We start from the raw sequence: 13,469 nt of genomic DNA, 5'->3' as shown, positions 1-13,469 counted from the left end.
TTCTCATTTTAAATACTTTAATGTTCATAAGCATTATCTATTTATGTTTACTATATTTTCTCCATTTTAAATACTATAGGAATGTTTATAAATGTAAAAATTTGGTGTAACTCTTTTCAAAGGTTGTATAGTTTATGATGTTTAATATCCTACTTTGGAGTACTATTATTATGTTAAGCCACTCTGTCACTGCTTAAGTTTAATATTTGTTTTTTTACTATATTAAGTTGATAGAAATAATTAAAAAAAGTTGTATAAAGCAAAGCTGTATTTTTTTATTATATATTTAAATTTTATCAAATTAATTACATATTTTAATTTAACAATAATCAGTTTAGAACTACCTTGTTTTTCTGATTTTTTGGAAGGTCTTTGCCTACATTTGATCAAAGTAAAAAAAATGTTGAATTGCTTAAGTAAAACTTTGACTATGTTTACTAGAGGTTGGCAAGCTATAGCCTGCAAATTAAGACTAAAAAGCTTCTACTGCTAAAAAAACTAAAAGGTCAAATATTATATAATAATGTTAGCTAAGATTAAGAGCTATGCTTTTTTTTTGCATTTAGGTAAACTGTGCTGATTGCTTATTTTATAACAAATTGACTAATACATATGATAACTAACCAGAAGGAAGTTTTTCAAATTTACTATGTTCTAAGGATCTTTTTTGAGTACACTGGTCTTTCTCTTAACAAGTTTGCCACAAAACCTGGAATCCTGGAACAAATTGGTTAATGAGAAATTGTGAATAAATCCTAGAGAAACCTGGAATTTTTAAATAAAGTTACTAGTAACCCTGGAAAACTCTGGAATTATAAACAATTTTTACATGTTACGTAGTAAAGGTTTGATTTGGCACAAAAAATCTAGCATAAAGATCTTTTTTTTTTCATCATCAATTTTGTTAAAAACACAACTAAAGAAATTTCATAGTATCTTTTCAATGTTGTTATACTATTTAACACGGTTTTTATGCTTAAACTTAATTTAAAACTAAAATTAGACCAAAAAACGTGTACTTTAAAAACACCTCGAAGATGTTTTCAAAACCAGTGTTATAAAAGGCTGGTGACTTCTAGTGTAAACAGAGAGATTTTTGTTATGAAAGTTTAAATTCTATTAGACAACAGATAAATTTTATTAAGGTTATATAGATATCTGAAAATTGTGAATTTTGAGGAATTTAGTCATTAAAGTTGGTGTATCACAAGATCCAGTTCTTGGACCTTTATTGTTTTTGCTGTACATTGAAGGTTTTAAAAACAACAACACTTAATTAGTTTGTTATACTTTTACACTTTTGACTTAAAAAATTTGGTCCATTGTAGCAAAATTTCCAACTCTGATAAGTTGTGTTTTTGATTAAGAAAGTTACTAGAGCATGAAGTATTAAGTCTACACAAGCACTTAGTAGGTATTTACTGTTCAGACATATTTATTTCTAGAAACCCTGTAGCTCAGTATTAAAACATGTAATTTGTTAGATTTGGTTTTAAATGATAGGCTATATCATCTCTTAAACCTACCATCATATGGGAATTAATGAGTTAAAAGAGCAATATGAACTTCTAGCTGGACAATAATTCTTAAGGAAAAGTTGAAATATTTTTTTAACTGAGTCATTGTAAGTTGAATGATAACAGTTTAAATGACAATTTTTAGTTCACTAGTTTTATATGAACCTATAAGGGTGTTAAATTAATCTAAAGTATGAGAATAACAGATATCAAAAATGAAGTATGAAAGAAACTGATTAAAAGAACCTAACATTTTTAACACAAATATACAACACACTACCAGTTATAATGTAGATTGTGAAAAAAAACATTCTTAATTAACAAAATGACATTAAATATAGTTTAAAGTAGATGTAAGCTTCAATATTTAGTTTGAAAAATAAGTTTTTGGAAAATTGAAAATCTAAATTTTTTGATAGGTGAAAAATGTGCAAAAAAACAATAATTAAATGTTAAAACTTTGAGTTTTTTCTTAAACCACTCAAAAATGGTTTGTAGTGTTGGGCTAGAACAAACACAAATTATGAAGTCTATTTACTTATTATCAGACTATTAAGGTGTATTTAATCTAAAGGATATAAATATAGTGTTGTTGGCGTAAAAGTGATACAAATTTTAAAATTATATGACTTGTAGGTTTTTATCCACTTACTTTAATCTATTAATTTTAAGTATGTATTGATTTTTAAATATATAGTTGATTTGCATTACTGTTTTTTAACATCTTTAGAAACATTTGTTTTACCTATTTTATGGTAACTATGATTTAAAACCCTAGCTTATCAGGTTAAATACTAAGAGTTTCTTCACACTCAAACTACTCAGGATAACTTAGGCTAGTTTGAAATTAAAAAAAATATCAGGCTGCCTCAAGCTAGTTTTAGTATTGTTTTTATGAAGCTCATTTTAGTCTTTATGAATTGAAATATTTATCAAAAAAGTCTTGTGTTTATTAATTTTAAACAATTTTTTTATGTGTTTAAGCTTGAAGTATGTGGTTAGTAAATAACTTATATTACAATTTAATTCTAATGTGTGTTATTTTAACTGAGCTAAAACTTGTTTTAAAATTCAGTCAAATTTTTGAGACAATTTTTTTTAAATTTATAGAGTACAAAAGGTTCTTTATTGAAGAAAAAAGCAAAAGTTGGGGATAAGTAGAAATAACCAAAAAATTACCAAATTTAAAGGAATTTGCTTTAAATTTTAGGAAATTTCTGTTTAACAATTTCTAGAAAGTGAACTTTTAAAAAAAATTTTGAAAAAGTTTTTCACCAAAAAGACAAAAGAAAAATTATTCTGAAAACAGTTCATAAGAATTTAAAATAAAGTTCAAACTTATAGTTTTTTAATAAGATTTGATCAGTTTTGTATCTTATATCTTATAAAGTATGTGTATATTTAATGCAAAATATTTTTAAATAATTTTTGTAGAAAATTTTTATCATACATAACACTATTATTCATTTTGTAAATTTAAGTTTTTTCAAGTAATAATTAGTTGCATTGGAAAATACTTAGTGAAGAGTAATGTATGGTTGTAGTATTAATTGAAAAACAAGATAACCTAAAGTTTATGATATTAGAGTAAAGCATCAAGGAAGTTATATTTCAAGATTTTTTTAAATATTTTCAAGTTAAAAAATTCATTTGTTTCTTAACTTCTTTTTCAGACTAGTTAGTATAATTTCATTATACCAGAACATAAGTAAACTTATCTATAAAATGGGCAAGAATAAGAAGAGTCAGAATGAAAGGAGGCAGAATCAAAGAGAACATCACAAGATGAGTCTTGCTGAGTCTGTCGAACCTACCAGCTTCAAAATTAAAAAGAAAAAGAATAAAAAAGTTGATTATATTTTATTTTAAAACTTAATTAGATAGTATGTTGTAATATTACTTAAGCAAAACTTATCAACAGCGTGTTTTTTCTTATTGTAGTGGGTAATTTTACTTATACTTTTTAGATAAATAAGTAACTGTACAACTTATTTTATTGTGCCTCAAAAATTTTAAAAATATAAAAGAAATATTATCTTAAAGCCGAAATAAGTATAAAATAAAACTATGTACTGTGCAAATAGTCTTTTTTTTTTGTTACACACTAAATAAAATACACATTATTTAGAATATTTTTATAATGTTACTATAGAAAATTAATTGAAAAAATAGGTTAAAATATAATTTAATAAAGGATTAATTAGAATTATAAATATTAATAGTAAATTAAACTAGTTAAATTGTTTAGTATTACCTTTATAAATAATTTTTAAGAATTTAAAAAAGTGTTTAATCAAGATATCAGTAATATTGTTCGTCTTAATAATATATTCACAATATTAACTAGAATCTTTTTCAGTTTTAAAACCTTAATACTTATCAAGTTATAAATACTTTCCATTTTTACTAATAAAGTTTTAATAAAATATTTCTCCCCACGTAATATTATAATATTTTTAAAGGTTTTACAGTTAAACAATCAATTTATACAGGTTTAAGCCAAATAATAGTTAGTATAAACTTACTGTAAAATATTTCACTTAGTGGGCAATGAACTGTAACTGAGAGAGTACTTTATTCAAGCTAGTTGAACATAATAAAATTTTTTTATACAGGTTGGTGTGACATTCAAATCGAGTGCAATGGACAGCAAGCAAACAAGCAAGATATTGAAGCAGGCAAGACAGCAAGTTGAAGATATTGAAAAGAGTGGAACGCCATCTGCTTCCGGATCTAGTTTATTTGTTAGTTTTCATTGATTTTTAAATGTAAAAAGGTGTTAATAAAAGTTATAGAAAGATAAAAAATAAACATATATAGTATACTGAAAGTTTAATCAAGCATTAGAGTATTCAAATGACTAATTAGTAATATTTGAAAGCAAGATAATAGCTTGATAATTTTTGAAGCCTAATAAAACTAAAGGTTAATCTTAAAAAAGTACTTTTCAAATACTGAATTAACTTTCAGAAAATCTTTAAGTGTAAATTGACATACACATTTTTGTATTTTCATAAAGATGATGCATATATATATATATAACAAAAACTAGTTTCAACTTTGATTTCAGGTCAAATCCAATTGCGACCTTGGCAAATCATTCGATGAAGAGTTTCCCGCGTTGTGTGAAGCTGTAGAAGTGAAAATATCGGAGGAGGATGAGCGGGATCTCGCGCCCTTCATCGATCCAACTCCTAGAAAGATGGGGTGCACATTGGGCGAACTCATCCAGAGAAGAACAGCGGGTTTGTTTATAGAGAGTGATTTTGAAAAGTTTATCTATAAAAAGTTTAAACAGTAGGAGTTTTAAAAACTAAATACACAAGCTTTTATTTACAATTTATCAAATAGTATGAAAAAATATTACTTAAAATTAATTGCTAAACAGGTTGATCTTTTGTTGAACTTAACATTAAAAATGCATATTTATTAATAAACTTTTAATTTTTTTTTAGAAACATTGAGTGATTTTTAACTAGTTTTACAAATATCACCTATGGAAAGCATAAATAAATAATTGTCATAGTTATCAAACAAAAAGTACCTGAACTAAAATCGTTAAAAAAAAGAGAATTGTTAGAATTATTTTTTACAGAGAAGCAAAGGGAAGTAGATGAACAAACAGAAGCAATGAAGGAAGAAGTCAGAGAATTATCGGAAGAGCTTGTTGAACATTTCACTGCAATGGCTGAATTTCTTGCCAACCACAGAAGCGGAAAAATGCCATCTACCTTCAAAGTTTGTTATGTTTTTCAATACATACTAGTTAGCATTAAATGCTCTTCATTGTTTTTCGTAGTGATCTATCGGATTCTAGGATTCGTATTCGGCTGGATTATACCTTTATAGTTTCAGATCCGGCCTAATAATATTCTTTAAACTGGTAGATTACTATTTTTCTTTAAATTTGTTTGTCATACTGCTCATAATGATCTATTTTTAAAAGTTATAGCAATGATAGCTATATGTAAAGTTTTTTATGATAAGGTATTTATTTTAGTATTTATTTAAAAATTTAATTTTTTATCTTTGGCTTAAAACAGAGTAAATATTATCTAAACCTGTGTTAAGAGTAGTTATCTACCGGATCCACTATCCAGGTTTAAGATCTAAATTTGAAAATATTATCCGGTTCGATCCTAATAAAAAAAAAAGTAATTGCATATGGCAGAATCTGAAAGTTGTGGATCCAGTAGATCACTGAATTAAAAAGAAATAATTTAAAAAATGTTTTAAAAATTTTTGGACGGACTTATAGAATTTGAACTTTGAAATAGACAAATTGTATTTAATGATGAAAAGAAAAAAAAGGTTACAAGTGGTTTAAGAATAAAATTAGAGCTTACGTAAAATACTACACGAAAATTAAAAAAAATATATACTAGATTACTGTAAAATTTGAAAATTATAGTTGATATTTTGAACTTTATGATGAAGAGCAAAAAAGTAAAGCCGTATTTAAGTCCAGTATTGTAACTTACACTAGATATTAGGGGAATACTTTTAAAACTACATAGGATCAGGCCGGATCCAAATTTCAAATTACAAAAAAAAAATTGTTTACCATTTTTACAGACAATTTGTGACAAGAGAGATTTCGATCTGATTTTGGACGTTCTGAACCCGGATGCTTGGACTCCCGCAACTGTGCTTGCAGTTAGTAAACTTAGTATAGATAATAAAAAAAATCTTATTCAATTTGGCCTTTTATGTATTTTTTAATATGAAAAAATTAGTAGTGTTTGTAATGTGATATTTAACTGTTTGGTTTTACAAATTAATGAGAATTTTTTTTTCGGATTTTATAAAAAAAAAACATTTTATAAATCAGTCAGAAAACTGATAACTTAAATTCCAGTTTTTTTACGATGTTTATTTTTTCAAGCCGCCTGTAATTTACTATTATAAAACTAAGGTATTGTTTTTTGTTATTAAATTATAATTAAAAAAAAACTTGATTAAACTAAATAAATCTTAAGAACAGTATCATAATATAAACTTTAAATAATAAAGAAAGTAAATACTAACTCATATAATTTGTTTTAAGTATAAATTTTTTGATAAAGGTTATAAACTCAATTATTACTTGTTCATAATATAAAATAATATAATAATATTGGTTTTCTCAAATTTTATATTTATATAGGTTCTATTTTTGATAGATAAATAATGCATACATATCAACACAGGCAACTAAACAGTTTGCAAACTGCCAATATAAAAGAAGGGTAGTTGATTTCAACTTCAACATTTTGCTGCCCCGCGTCAGGGACGATATTGCTCAGTTTAAAAAACTCAATCCCTTCCTTCACAATGTAAGTTGTTTTAATATTTTTTAGTTTGATGTTGTCTGCGAAATATGATTAATGTTGCTAATTTAATAAAGCTTGATGTTGTATGGAAATTTGATTGTTTTATAGTTGTATCAAATATGTTCACATTAGTTGCACAGATTGAAGAACTAAACCCTGACCTGTACGATGTAATAATGTTTATGTTTTTAGTAAGACTCTATAGTAGTTACTTCACAAAGCTAGACGTTTTACATAAATTTTAGAAATTTGTTTCATACTTATAAAAAGGTATACAACATAAGTTTGAAAACAAGCTAGTTTAACTTAATATTCTGTTCAAATCTAAGGTTTTAACCTGGTAATAATATTTTTATTTTATGTAAGATCTGTGTAAGTATCTTATGTAGGGTTTTATACAAAATAAAGTTAATCTGAACAAACAGAAACAAAAATTATAATGTGACGTTCTCTCATACATTGTTATCAACTAACTTTATATATTTTTATTAAAAAAAGCTGATCACAGTTATTAATTCAGGCCCTCCAGAAAGCCATGTTCAAACCAGAAGTGTTCGTGATGTCCATCATACTCCCCTTGTGTGCAGACCCCTGTTGCACTAATAGGGAAGCAATTATTGTTTCAAGTGTGCTCGCTAAGTCAAAGTTCCGACCTAAATACGGAATGTTAGTTTTTCTTGTTGATACAGATTTTAGTGATGTTAAGGTTCTGATGTACCAAAAAACTAAAAACAAATTGTTATAAGCTAAAATAATACACAAGGTAGCCTCTTTAGAATAATTTGTTTCAGTAATTTATTTAAGTTTTTAAAAGTTAACTGAATAGTTTGGTTTTGGTACTAGTTTTAATTAAAAAAATTAAATATAAATCACTCATTTTAGAAAGATTTATAAATTAATTTCTTTTAGCTCATCATCAGAATAATCTTGCTAAATTTCATAATTATTGTTTACAACTAAATTTACACTATAGTATTATCAGTTTTTAGCAAGATTATTCTGAGGATGCGATAAACGAAATTAATTAATAAACTTTTTTAAAATAAGTGACTTTTGTTAAATTTTTTTAGTTAAAAGTCATCTGTATGTTGTTTGTTTCTAAATTTTTTACGTAAAAGATGGTTAGAAAATAAAAAGAATCAAAGTTTGTAGTTTAATCTTTTTTTTTCTTAAAGTAGCGCCATTTTTCTTCTCGTATTATTAGTTATTTGTTGTAACAAAGAATACAATTATGAATAAAGTCAAATTGTTAAAAAGTTTATTACTTAACAATTGTTTCACGCTAGAGCGATGGTCACAAATAAAAATGTAAACAAACTAATAAGTTGCAACGGACAAACATTTTATATAGTTTTAGATAAGTAATTAGTTGATTAGGTAACTGGTTAATTGATTAACTTTTAGTAATTTTCAGCAAGATAAATTATTATTAACGTAAATACAATTATAACGAAAATTAAACGACAAAACAAAACTACATAATGAAAACAAAGGTAGATTAAACTTAAATTTAGTAAATTAAGACTTTAAATAAAATTTTGTACAATGTCTACATTTTCCCACCAATTCTGATCTCAAGTTTAAAAGTTTGTTGTTGTCTGCAAATGTAATTTCGAGTTTCTCCAAATTACAAAGGGTGCAAGTTTTACTAGGCTTATTTCGGTTACTGCAATGAATAATTTCCCATTTTATCATTTTTCTCTAACCAGGGTTGCAATTTTTGATTTTATGAATGAATCTACTTAATCTTGTGCTTTCTTTCTTCTTTACATTATTAAAGGATTGTGTATGTTCGTAAAATATACTTTTGAATTGTCCTTCAGTTAAACCAATGTAACTTTGTTCTTTTTTGTTTTGCATAACTGTTGCTTTATAAATGACTTCTATAGTAAGACATTCACTTTAACTTTTTAACAATTTAACTTTTGTCATAATTTTAGAAAGGCTCTTTAATTGTGAAGCTCTTTAAAAATTTATTGTTAAAACTCCAATATATTAACAAAGAATAGTTCAACTTAATTAGTTTAATATTAGATTTATAGTTTTTTAAAAAGTTTGTACAAATACAATGACTTCATAAATTGGCTTGGTAAAATAATTTTATAAGTCTCAACTATTTCTAGTGATATTTCACCCTAAATAAGGTAGTCTGATTAATATAAAAAATCATATACGAGCATATGTAATTTAAATTATAGTAATTAACATAAAAGTTTTTTAATTACAAAGCTTGAATTAAATTTATGAAACTATTTTTTACCAATAAACTAAGTTGGTCCTTTACTTAATTATGCTTAATTATTACCTTGTTACTTTTTATGTTCTATTCTAAATAATTGATGTGAAATTAGCTAGTATCAAGACAATAAAAGGTATCCGTGGTGTGCGATCCAATAATTGAAAAATTCTTTGTGCACGATAAACAAGGATCATACATGTTGACTGTTTTTTTTTTGTTGTTCAATAAACTATTTCAATAACAAAATATTACTGATAAAACACAATTTTCCCAACAGACAGGCGATCTATCACATTTGTCAGCTGATTGCTAATGGACATCCATACAATGGAACTCAGTCAATTTTCCTCAGAACTTTGATCGGTAAAAAGTATACGCTTCCCTTTGCAGTCATTGATGAAGTTGTTAGTTATTTATTTATATAATAAAAACAAAGACATTTTTGCTGATATTTTCTATAGTTGATTTAAGAAACTAATTATGTTTAAAACGAAAATTATTTCGAACAGTCTGCCTACTTTGCACATTTTGAAAAAGACAATAGACGAATGCCGCTATTGTGGCATCAATCCTTCCTTACCTACGTGCAACTTAACAGGTTTGTTTTACTGTATACAAAAATAGTTTTAACTAGTATTTCTTTAATTTTTTTTTATTACTTTTTATTCTTTAAACTCTATATTTTATATGTGTTTTTTTCCCAATACTTTAACAATACAATTAAATGTTTTCAATTAAATATTATTTTCAATATTAAGTGCAATAATAATTAATAAATAATCATTAAATTTACAGCCAACAGATCCCTTCTGAGCAGCGTATGAAACTGTTGGAAATATGCAGGAAACATTCTCACCGCGAGATAACGCCAGAGATCAGAAAAATTCTCCAAAATGCCAAATCACGTGATATTGAGGATCAGCCTGATCTCACCATGGACTTTTAAAATTTTCATAAAAAATATAGCTTCATTCGCGCTTATTTAAATGAAACATATTAACACCATTGGGTTTAAGTTTTATGACTTAGTCTAAAATTATAGTCTGAAGTTTTACTAGTTTCCATTTTATAGTTAACTAGATTTAATGTTTAAAGTATAGTTTTCATTTTAATAAAGTTATTTAACTATTTTTTTCTTTGGTCAGTTGGTGAACTTACTTCAAATTGACACATACAGAGATTTAGTCTAATATCTTAGCTTATTTAATCTGGTCTTGTTTCTTAATAGTATTAGTTAGAAATCTAATAACGTTGAACTAATGTTTTAAACTTTAGATCATGATTTTGAATACAGCTGTATTTTGTTCTTAACTGATGTATATAAGCTAAATAAAAAGTTGAAAATTATTTTATTGTAAAAAGAAAAGTTAACTAACATTCAATTTATAAAAGTTTGTTGGTTTTAAATATATGTTTCTTGATATTCTAACTTAAAGTTTCGCTAAAACTTTAGTAGATAACAGGGGCGTCGCGTGGGGTGTTGCACTGCCGCAACTGCACCACTTTGAAATTTTCTAAGAAAAAAAAATAAGTATCTATAACGTTTTCGTTATTTTTTTGAACGAAATCTCTTTTAAAACTTCAATTTTGAAAACGACCATTTTGCCCACTTCACTGCCGCAAACTCTTAGCTGACTGCCGCAAATGAACTCAAAAAAGCAAAATTTCTTCAAGAATTACCGCAAAATCAATATCTTGCGGTAAGTAAGCTAAGTTGAAAATTCCCTAAAACAGGACTTGCTTAAGTATCATCTACAAGCTATTGTAAACATAAAATAAAAACAAAGCAAGCTACTGCAAAGGATTAAACTTGAGTTTATGTACCCACATGATTTTTTAAATTTAACAGATCACTTCTATTAAAAGATTTGTCATAAATTGCATATTTTAAAACAAAAGATAAAAACCCTAAATCACCAAAGTCTTAAAAATTTGATTTTTTATTTTAATCTGCATACATAAACTTAACTATAACTGATTATTGTTATCATAAAGTTAATAAAATAAATAATAAAATTCAATTTCTGAAAAAAAGAATTAAGAAGTTTATTATAAACTTCTAGTTCACTCTTACAGAAAAATATTTTAGATTTATATTAAATAAAAAATAGTATTATTGAAACAATCACATACTTAAATTAAGTAAATAGCCTTAATTTAGAAACTTTGATTACTTAGAGTAGTTTAACATTTTAGGAAAATTTAGTCTACCTCTACTTTATATAACTTTTGGTTTAATTTTTTCATAAACATAGCAAAAATTTTAGATAAAATTGTTGAAACATGGTTGCTTTGCCTCATAATCAGTATAACTTAGAAATGTTAAAAACTCAAGATGACCCAAGATAAATTAAAACAGACCAAATTAGAAAAATATTCAGGCTGACTAAAGCAGTTTTAATTTTTACTCTGAAAATAACAAGGTTATTTAAAATTAAAAAATAAGTGTTTTAACCCTATGGCCACATGAAAACTAACTAACCAAACTTTTACTTCTATAATGGTTACATATTTATAAATTATCTTTAAAATTCTTGAAAAGTTCAACAGCCTCACAACTAAACTTAAAAAAGTTGAGCTCCTGAGAAAAATACTGTCATCAAAATGAAAAACAAATAAATATTAAATAAAGAAAAGCTACCCTTAAAAAACTATTGAATTTTAAACCTCCAACAAAAAACATTAAAATTAGAAAAAAAGTTAATAAAAATGTTAATGTTTGTAAAAAAATGTGCAAATTAGTGAGGAGTTAAGGGGGGAGGGTGTATAGGCACTTTTTTACATGTTGTTCTTATTTTAACTATTTCAGAAAGCTAATAGTTACTCTTTAATAAACTTGAAATTTCCAATTAAACTTTTAGTTACAACCAGTCAAAGCCAGAGAGTACAATGGTTTATTATACAAGGAGCAAACCAAAACAGCAAAAAATACAATTTTACTGAAAACCTATATTCTCCATCATTGACTGTGAATTACCATATCTCAAAAATTTTAAGAATTTTTTATATTCATAAAAGATGACTTGTAGTTAAATTAAAACTGTATAAAGTAATTTCAGTAAAATAATTCTAAAGTAGATGTTAAGGGCATAAAGGGGGGGGGGGGTAAAACATTTTTTTAAATACTGTTTTAGTTTGTGCCTCCCATTATGAACCTTTTGTTGCCTTTGACCGGCTATATCTTAAAACATATACTGAATTTTTAAAATCTGTAAAAAGCATCTTGTAGCTTAGTAAAAACTACATAAAATAAAATCAAATTGTTTCATCCCCCCTATGCCCTTAAAAGCAAAGCTTATCTTCAGCTGTAGCAAAAGTTCAGTTGTTTTCAAACTTGACAGTAAAAACATATTTTTATTAAAATAATTGATATTTTTTTAAATTCTGCACCACCTAAAAAAAATACCACGCGACGCCACTGGTAGATAATACAAATTTGATTTAAATAACTAAAGTTAGTAGCTATTTTTATTAATTTTTTTTTCAAAGTTAGTGTTTTGTAGTTTTACAGAAAACTATTTTATAATAAAATTAATTAAAGAAAATTTTATATAAAAACTGTTAGTTTATAGAATTAATAAAAGCTTTACAATTTTTATTCAATTTAAGGTCTAGTGCGGTCATTTATTGACTAACTATTATCAAATTGACAATTTTTTAAAAGTTAGTCTACATTAATTGTGCAGAACAAGCAAGATTTTACTTTAACTTTCTTTTTCGATAAACCTAAATACTTTATTATTTTGGTCCAGAGTAAATTACAAACACTAAAGTTCACCTCTAAAACTAAAAATAAACAGCTCAACTTTTGTACATCATTAGAAATGCACGAGTGAGGCATTTGATTGTAAGTAGAAGTGAAAAGTCTGTAAATAATGTATAAAAAAATAACGTTGTAAACTTAATTTAGAAAAAAACAGCATTGGGAATTTATTTTCCAATTTCTTTTAGTTGGAAATGTGATAGAAACCCAGTGTTTAATTTCGCCATCTATTGATGAGTGTAAAGAAAGGTCTTCAAAAATTAAGAATTCGTTAAGATAACTTTTTATTTTACATAAAAAGCGAAATAGTGTTTTTGTTTTTACGCTGAAACTACCCGAAATAAGCGTTTCTAAAAATTACTTATGCGGAGAAAATGAAGCTTACGACTATACATTTAAAACTTACAAGTTGCTCGTTGATTGTAAATAAATAAAAAATATTTTAATGACTAACCAATTATTACCTTAAACATAATGCCCTTGTTTTCAGAAAAGTTGTTAAAGCGAGTCTTGAGTATTATAAATTTAGCCTATTTCTTTAGGCAAGTCTAGTGATGTTTGTCGAATGGGGCTTTTCAATCTCAAAAATTATAAAAAAAAATAGTGAACCTTCATTGCATACTTTTTAAAGATGATAC

General features: G+C 25.7%; 1 protein-coding gene across 1 annotated transcript; it reads left to right on the top strand.

The window, feature by feature from the left end:
- The first annotated feature begins 3,242 nt into the window (after nt 1–3,242).
- LOC145832551 (bystin-like) lies at nt 3,243–10,014 on the top strand. The gene is made up of 10 exons (XM_082939866.1): nt 3,243–3,320; nt 4,133–4,261; nt 4,588–4,762; nt 5,113–5,255; nt 6,093–6,173; nt 6,707–6,832; nt 7,350–7,495; nt 9,346–9,472; nt 9,578–9,666; nt 9,864–10,014. The coding sequence occupies exons 1-10, from the start codon at nt 3,243–3,245 to the stop codon at nt 10,012–10,014; spliced, it is 1,245 nt and encodes a 414-aa protein (XP_082795992.1).
- Nucleotides 10,015–13,469: the final 3,455 nt, after the last annotated feature.

This window comes from Thalia democratica, chromosome 3 (assembly GCF_965202585.1).
Source record: "Thalia democratica chromosome 3, ktThaDemo2.hap1.1, whole genome shotgun sequence".
Lineage (NCBI taxonomy): Eukaryota > Metazoa > Chordata > Thaliacea > Salpida > Salpidae > Thalia > Thalia democratica.
This window is presented reverse-complemented; position numbering and strand designations above follow the sequence as displayed.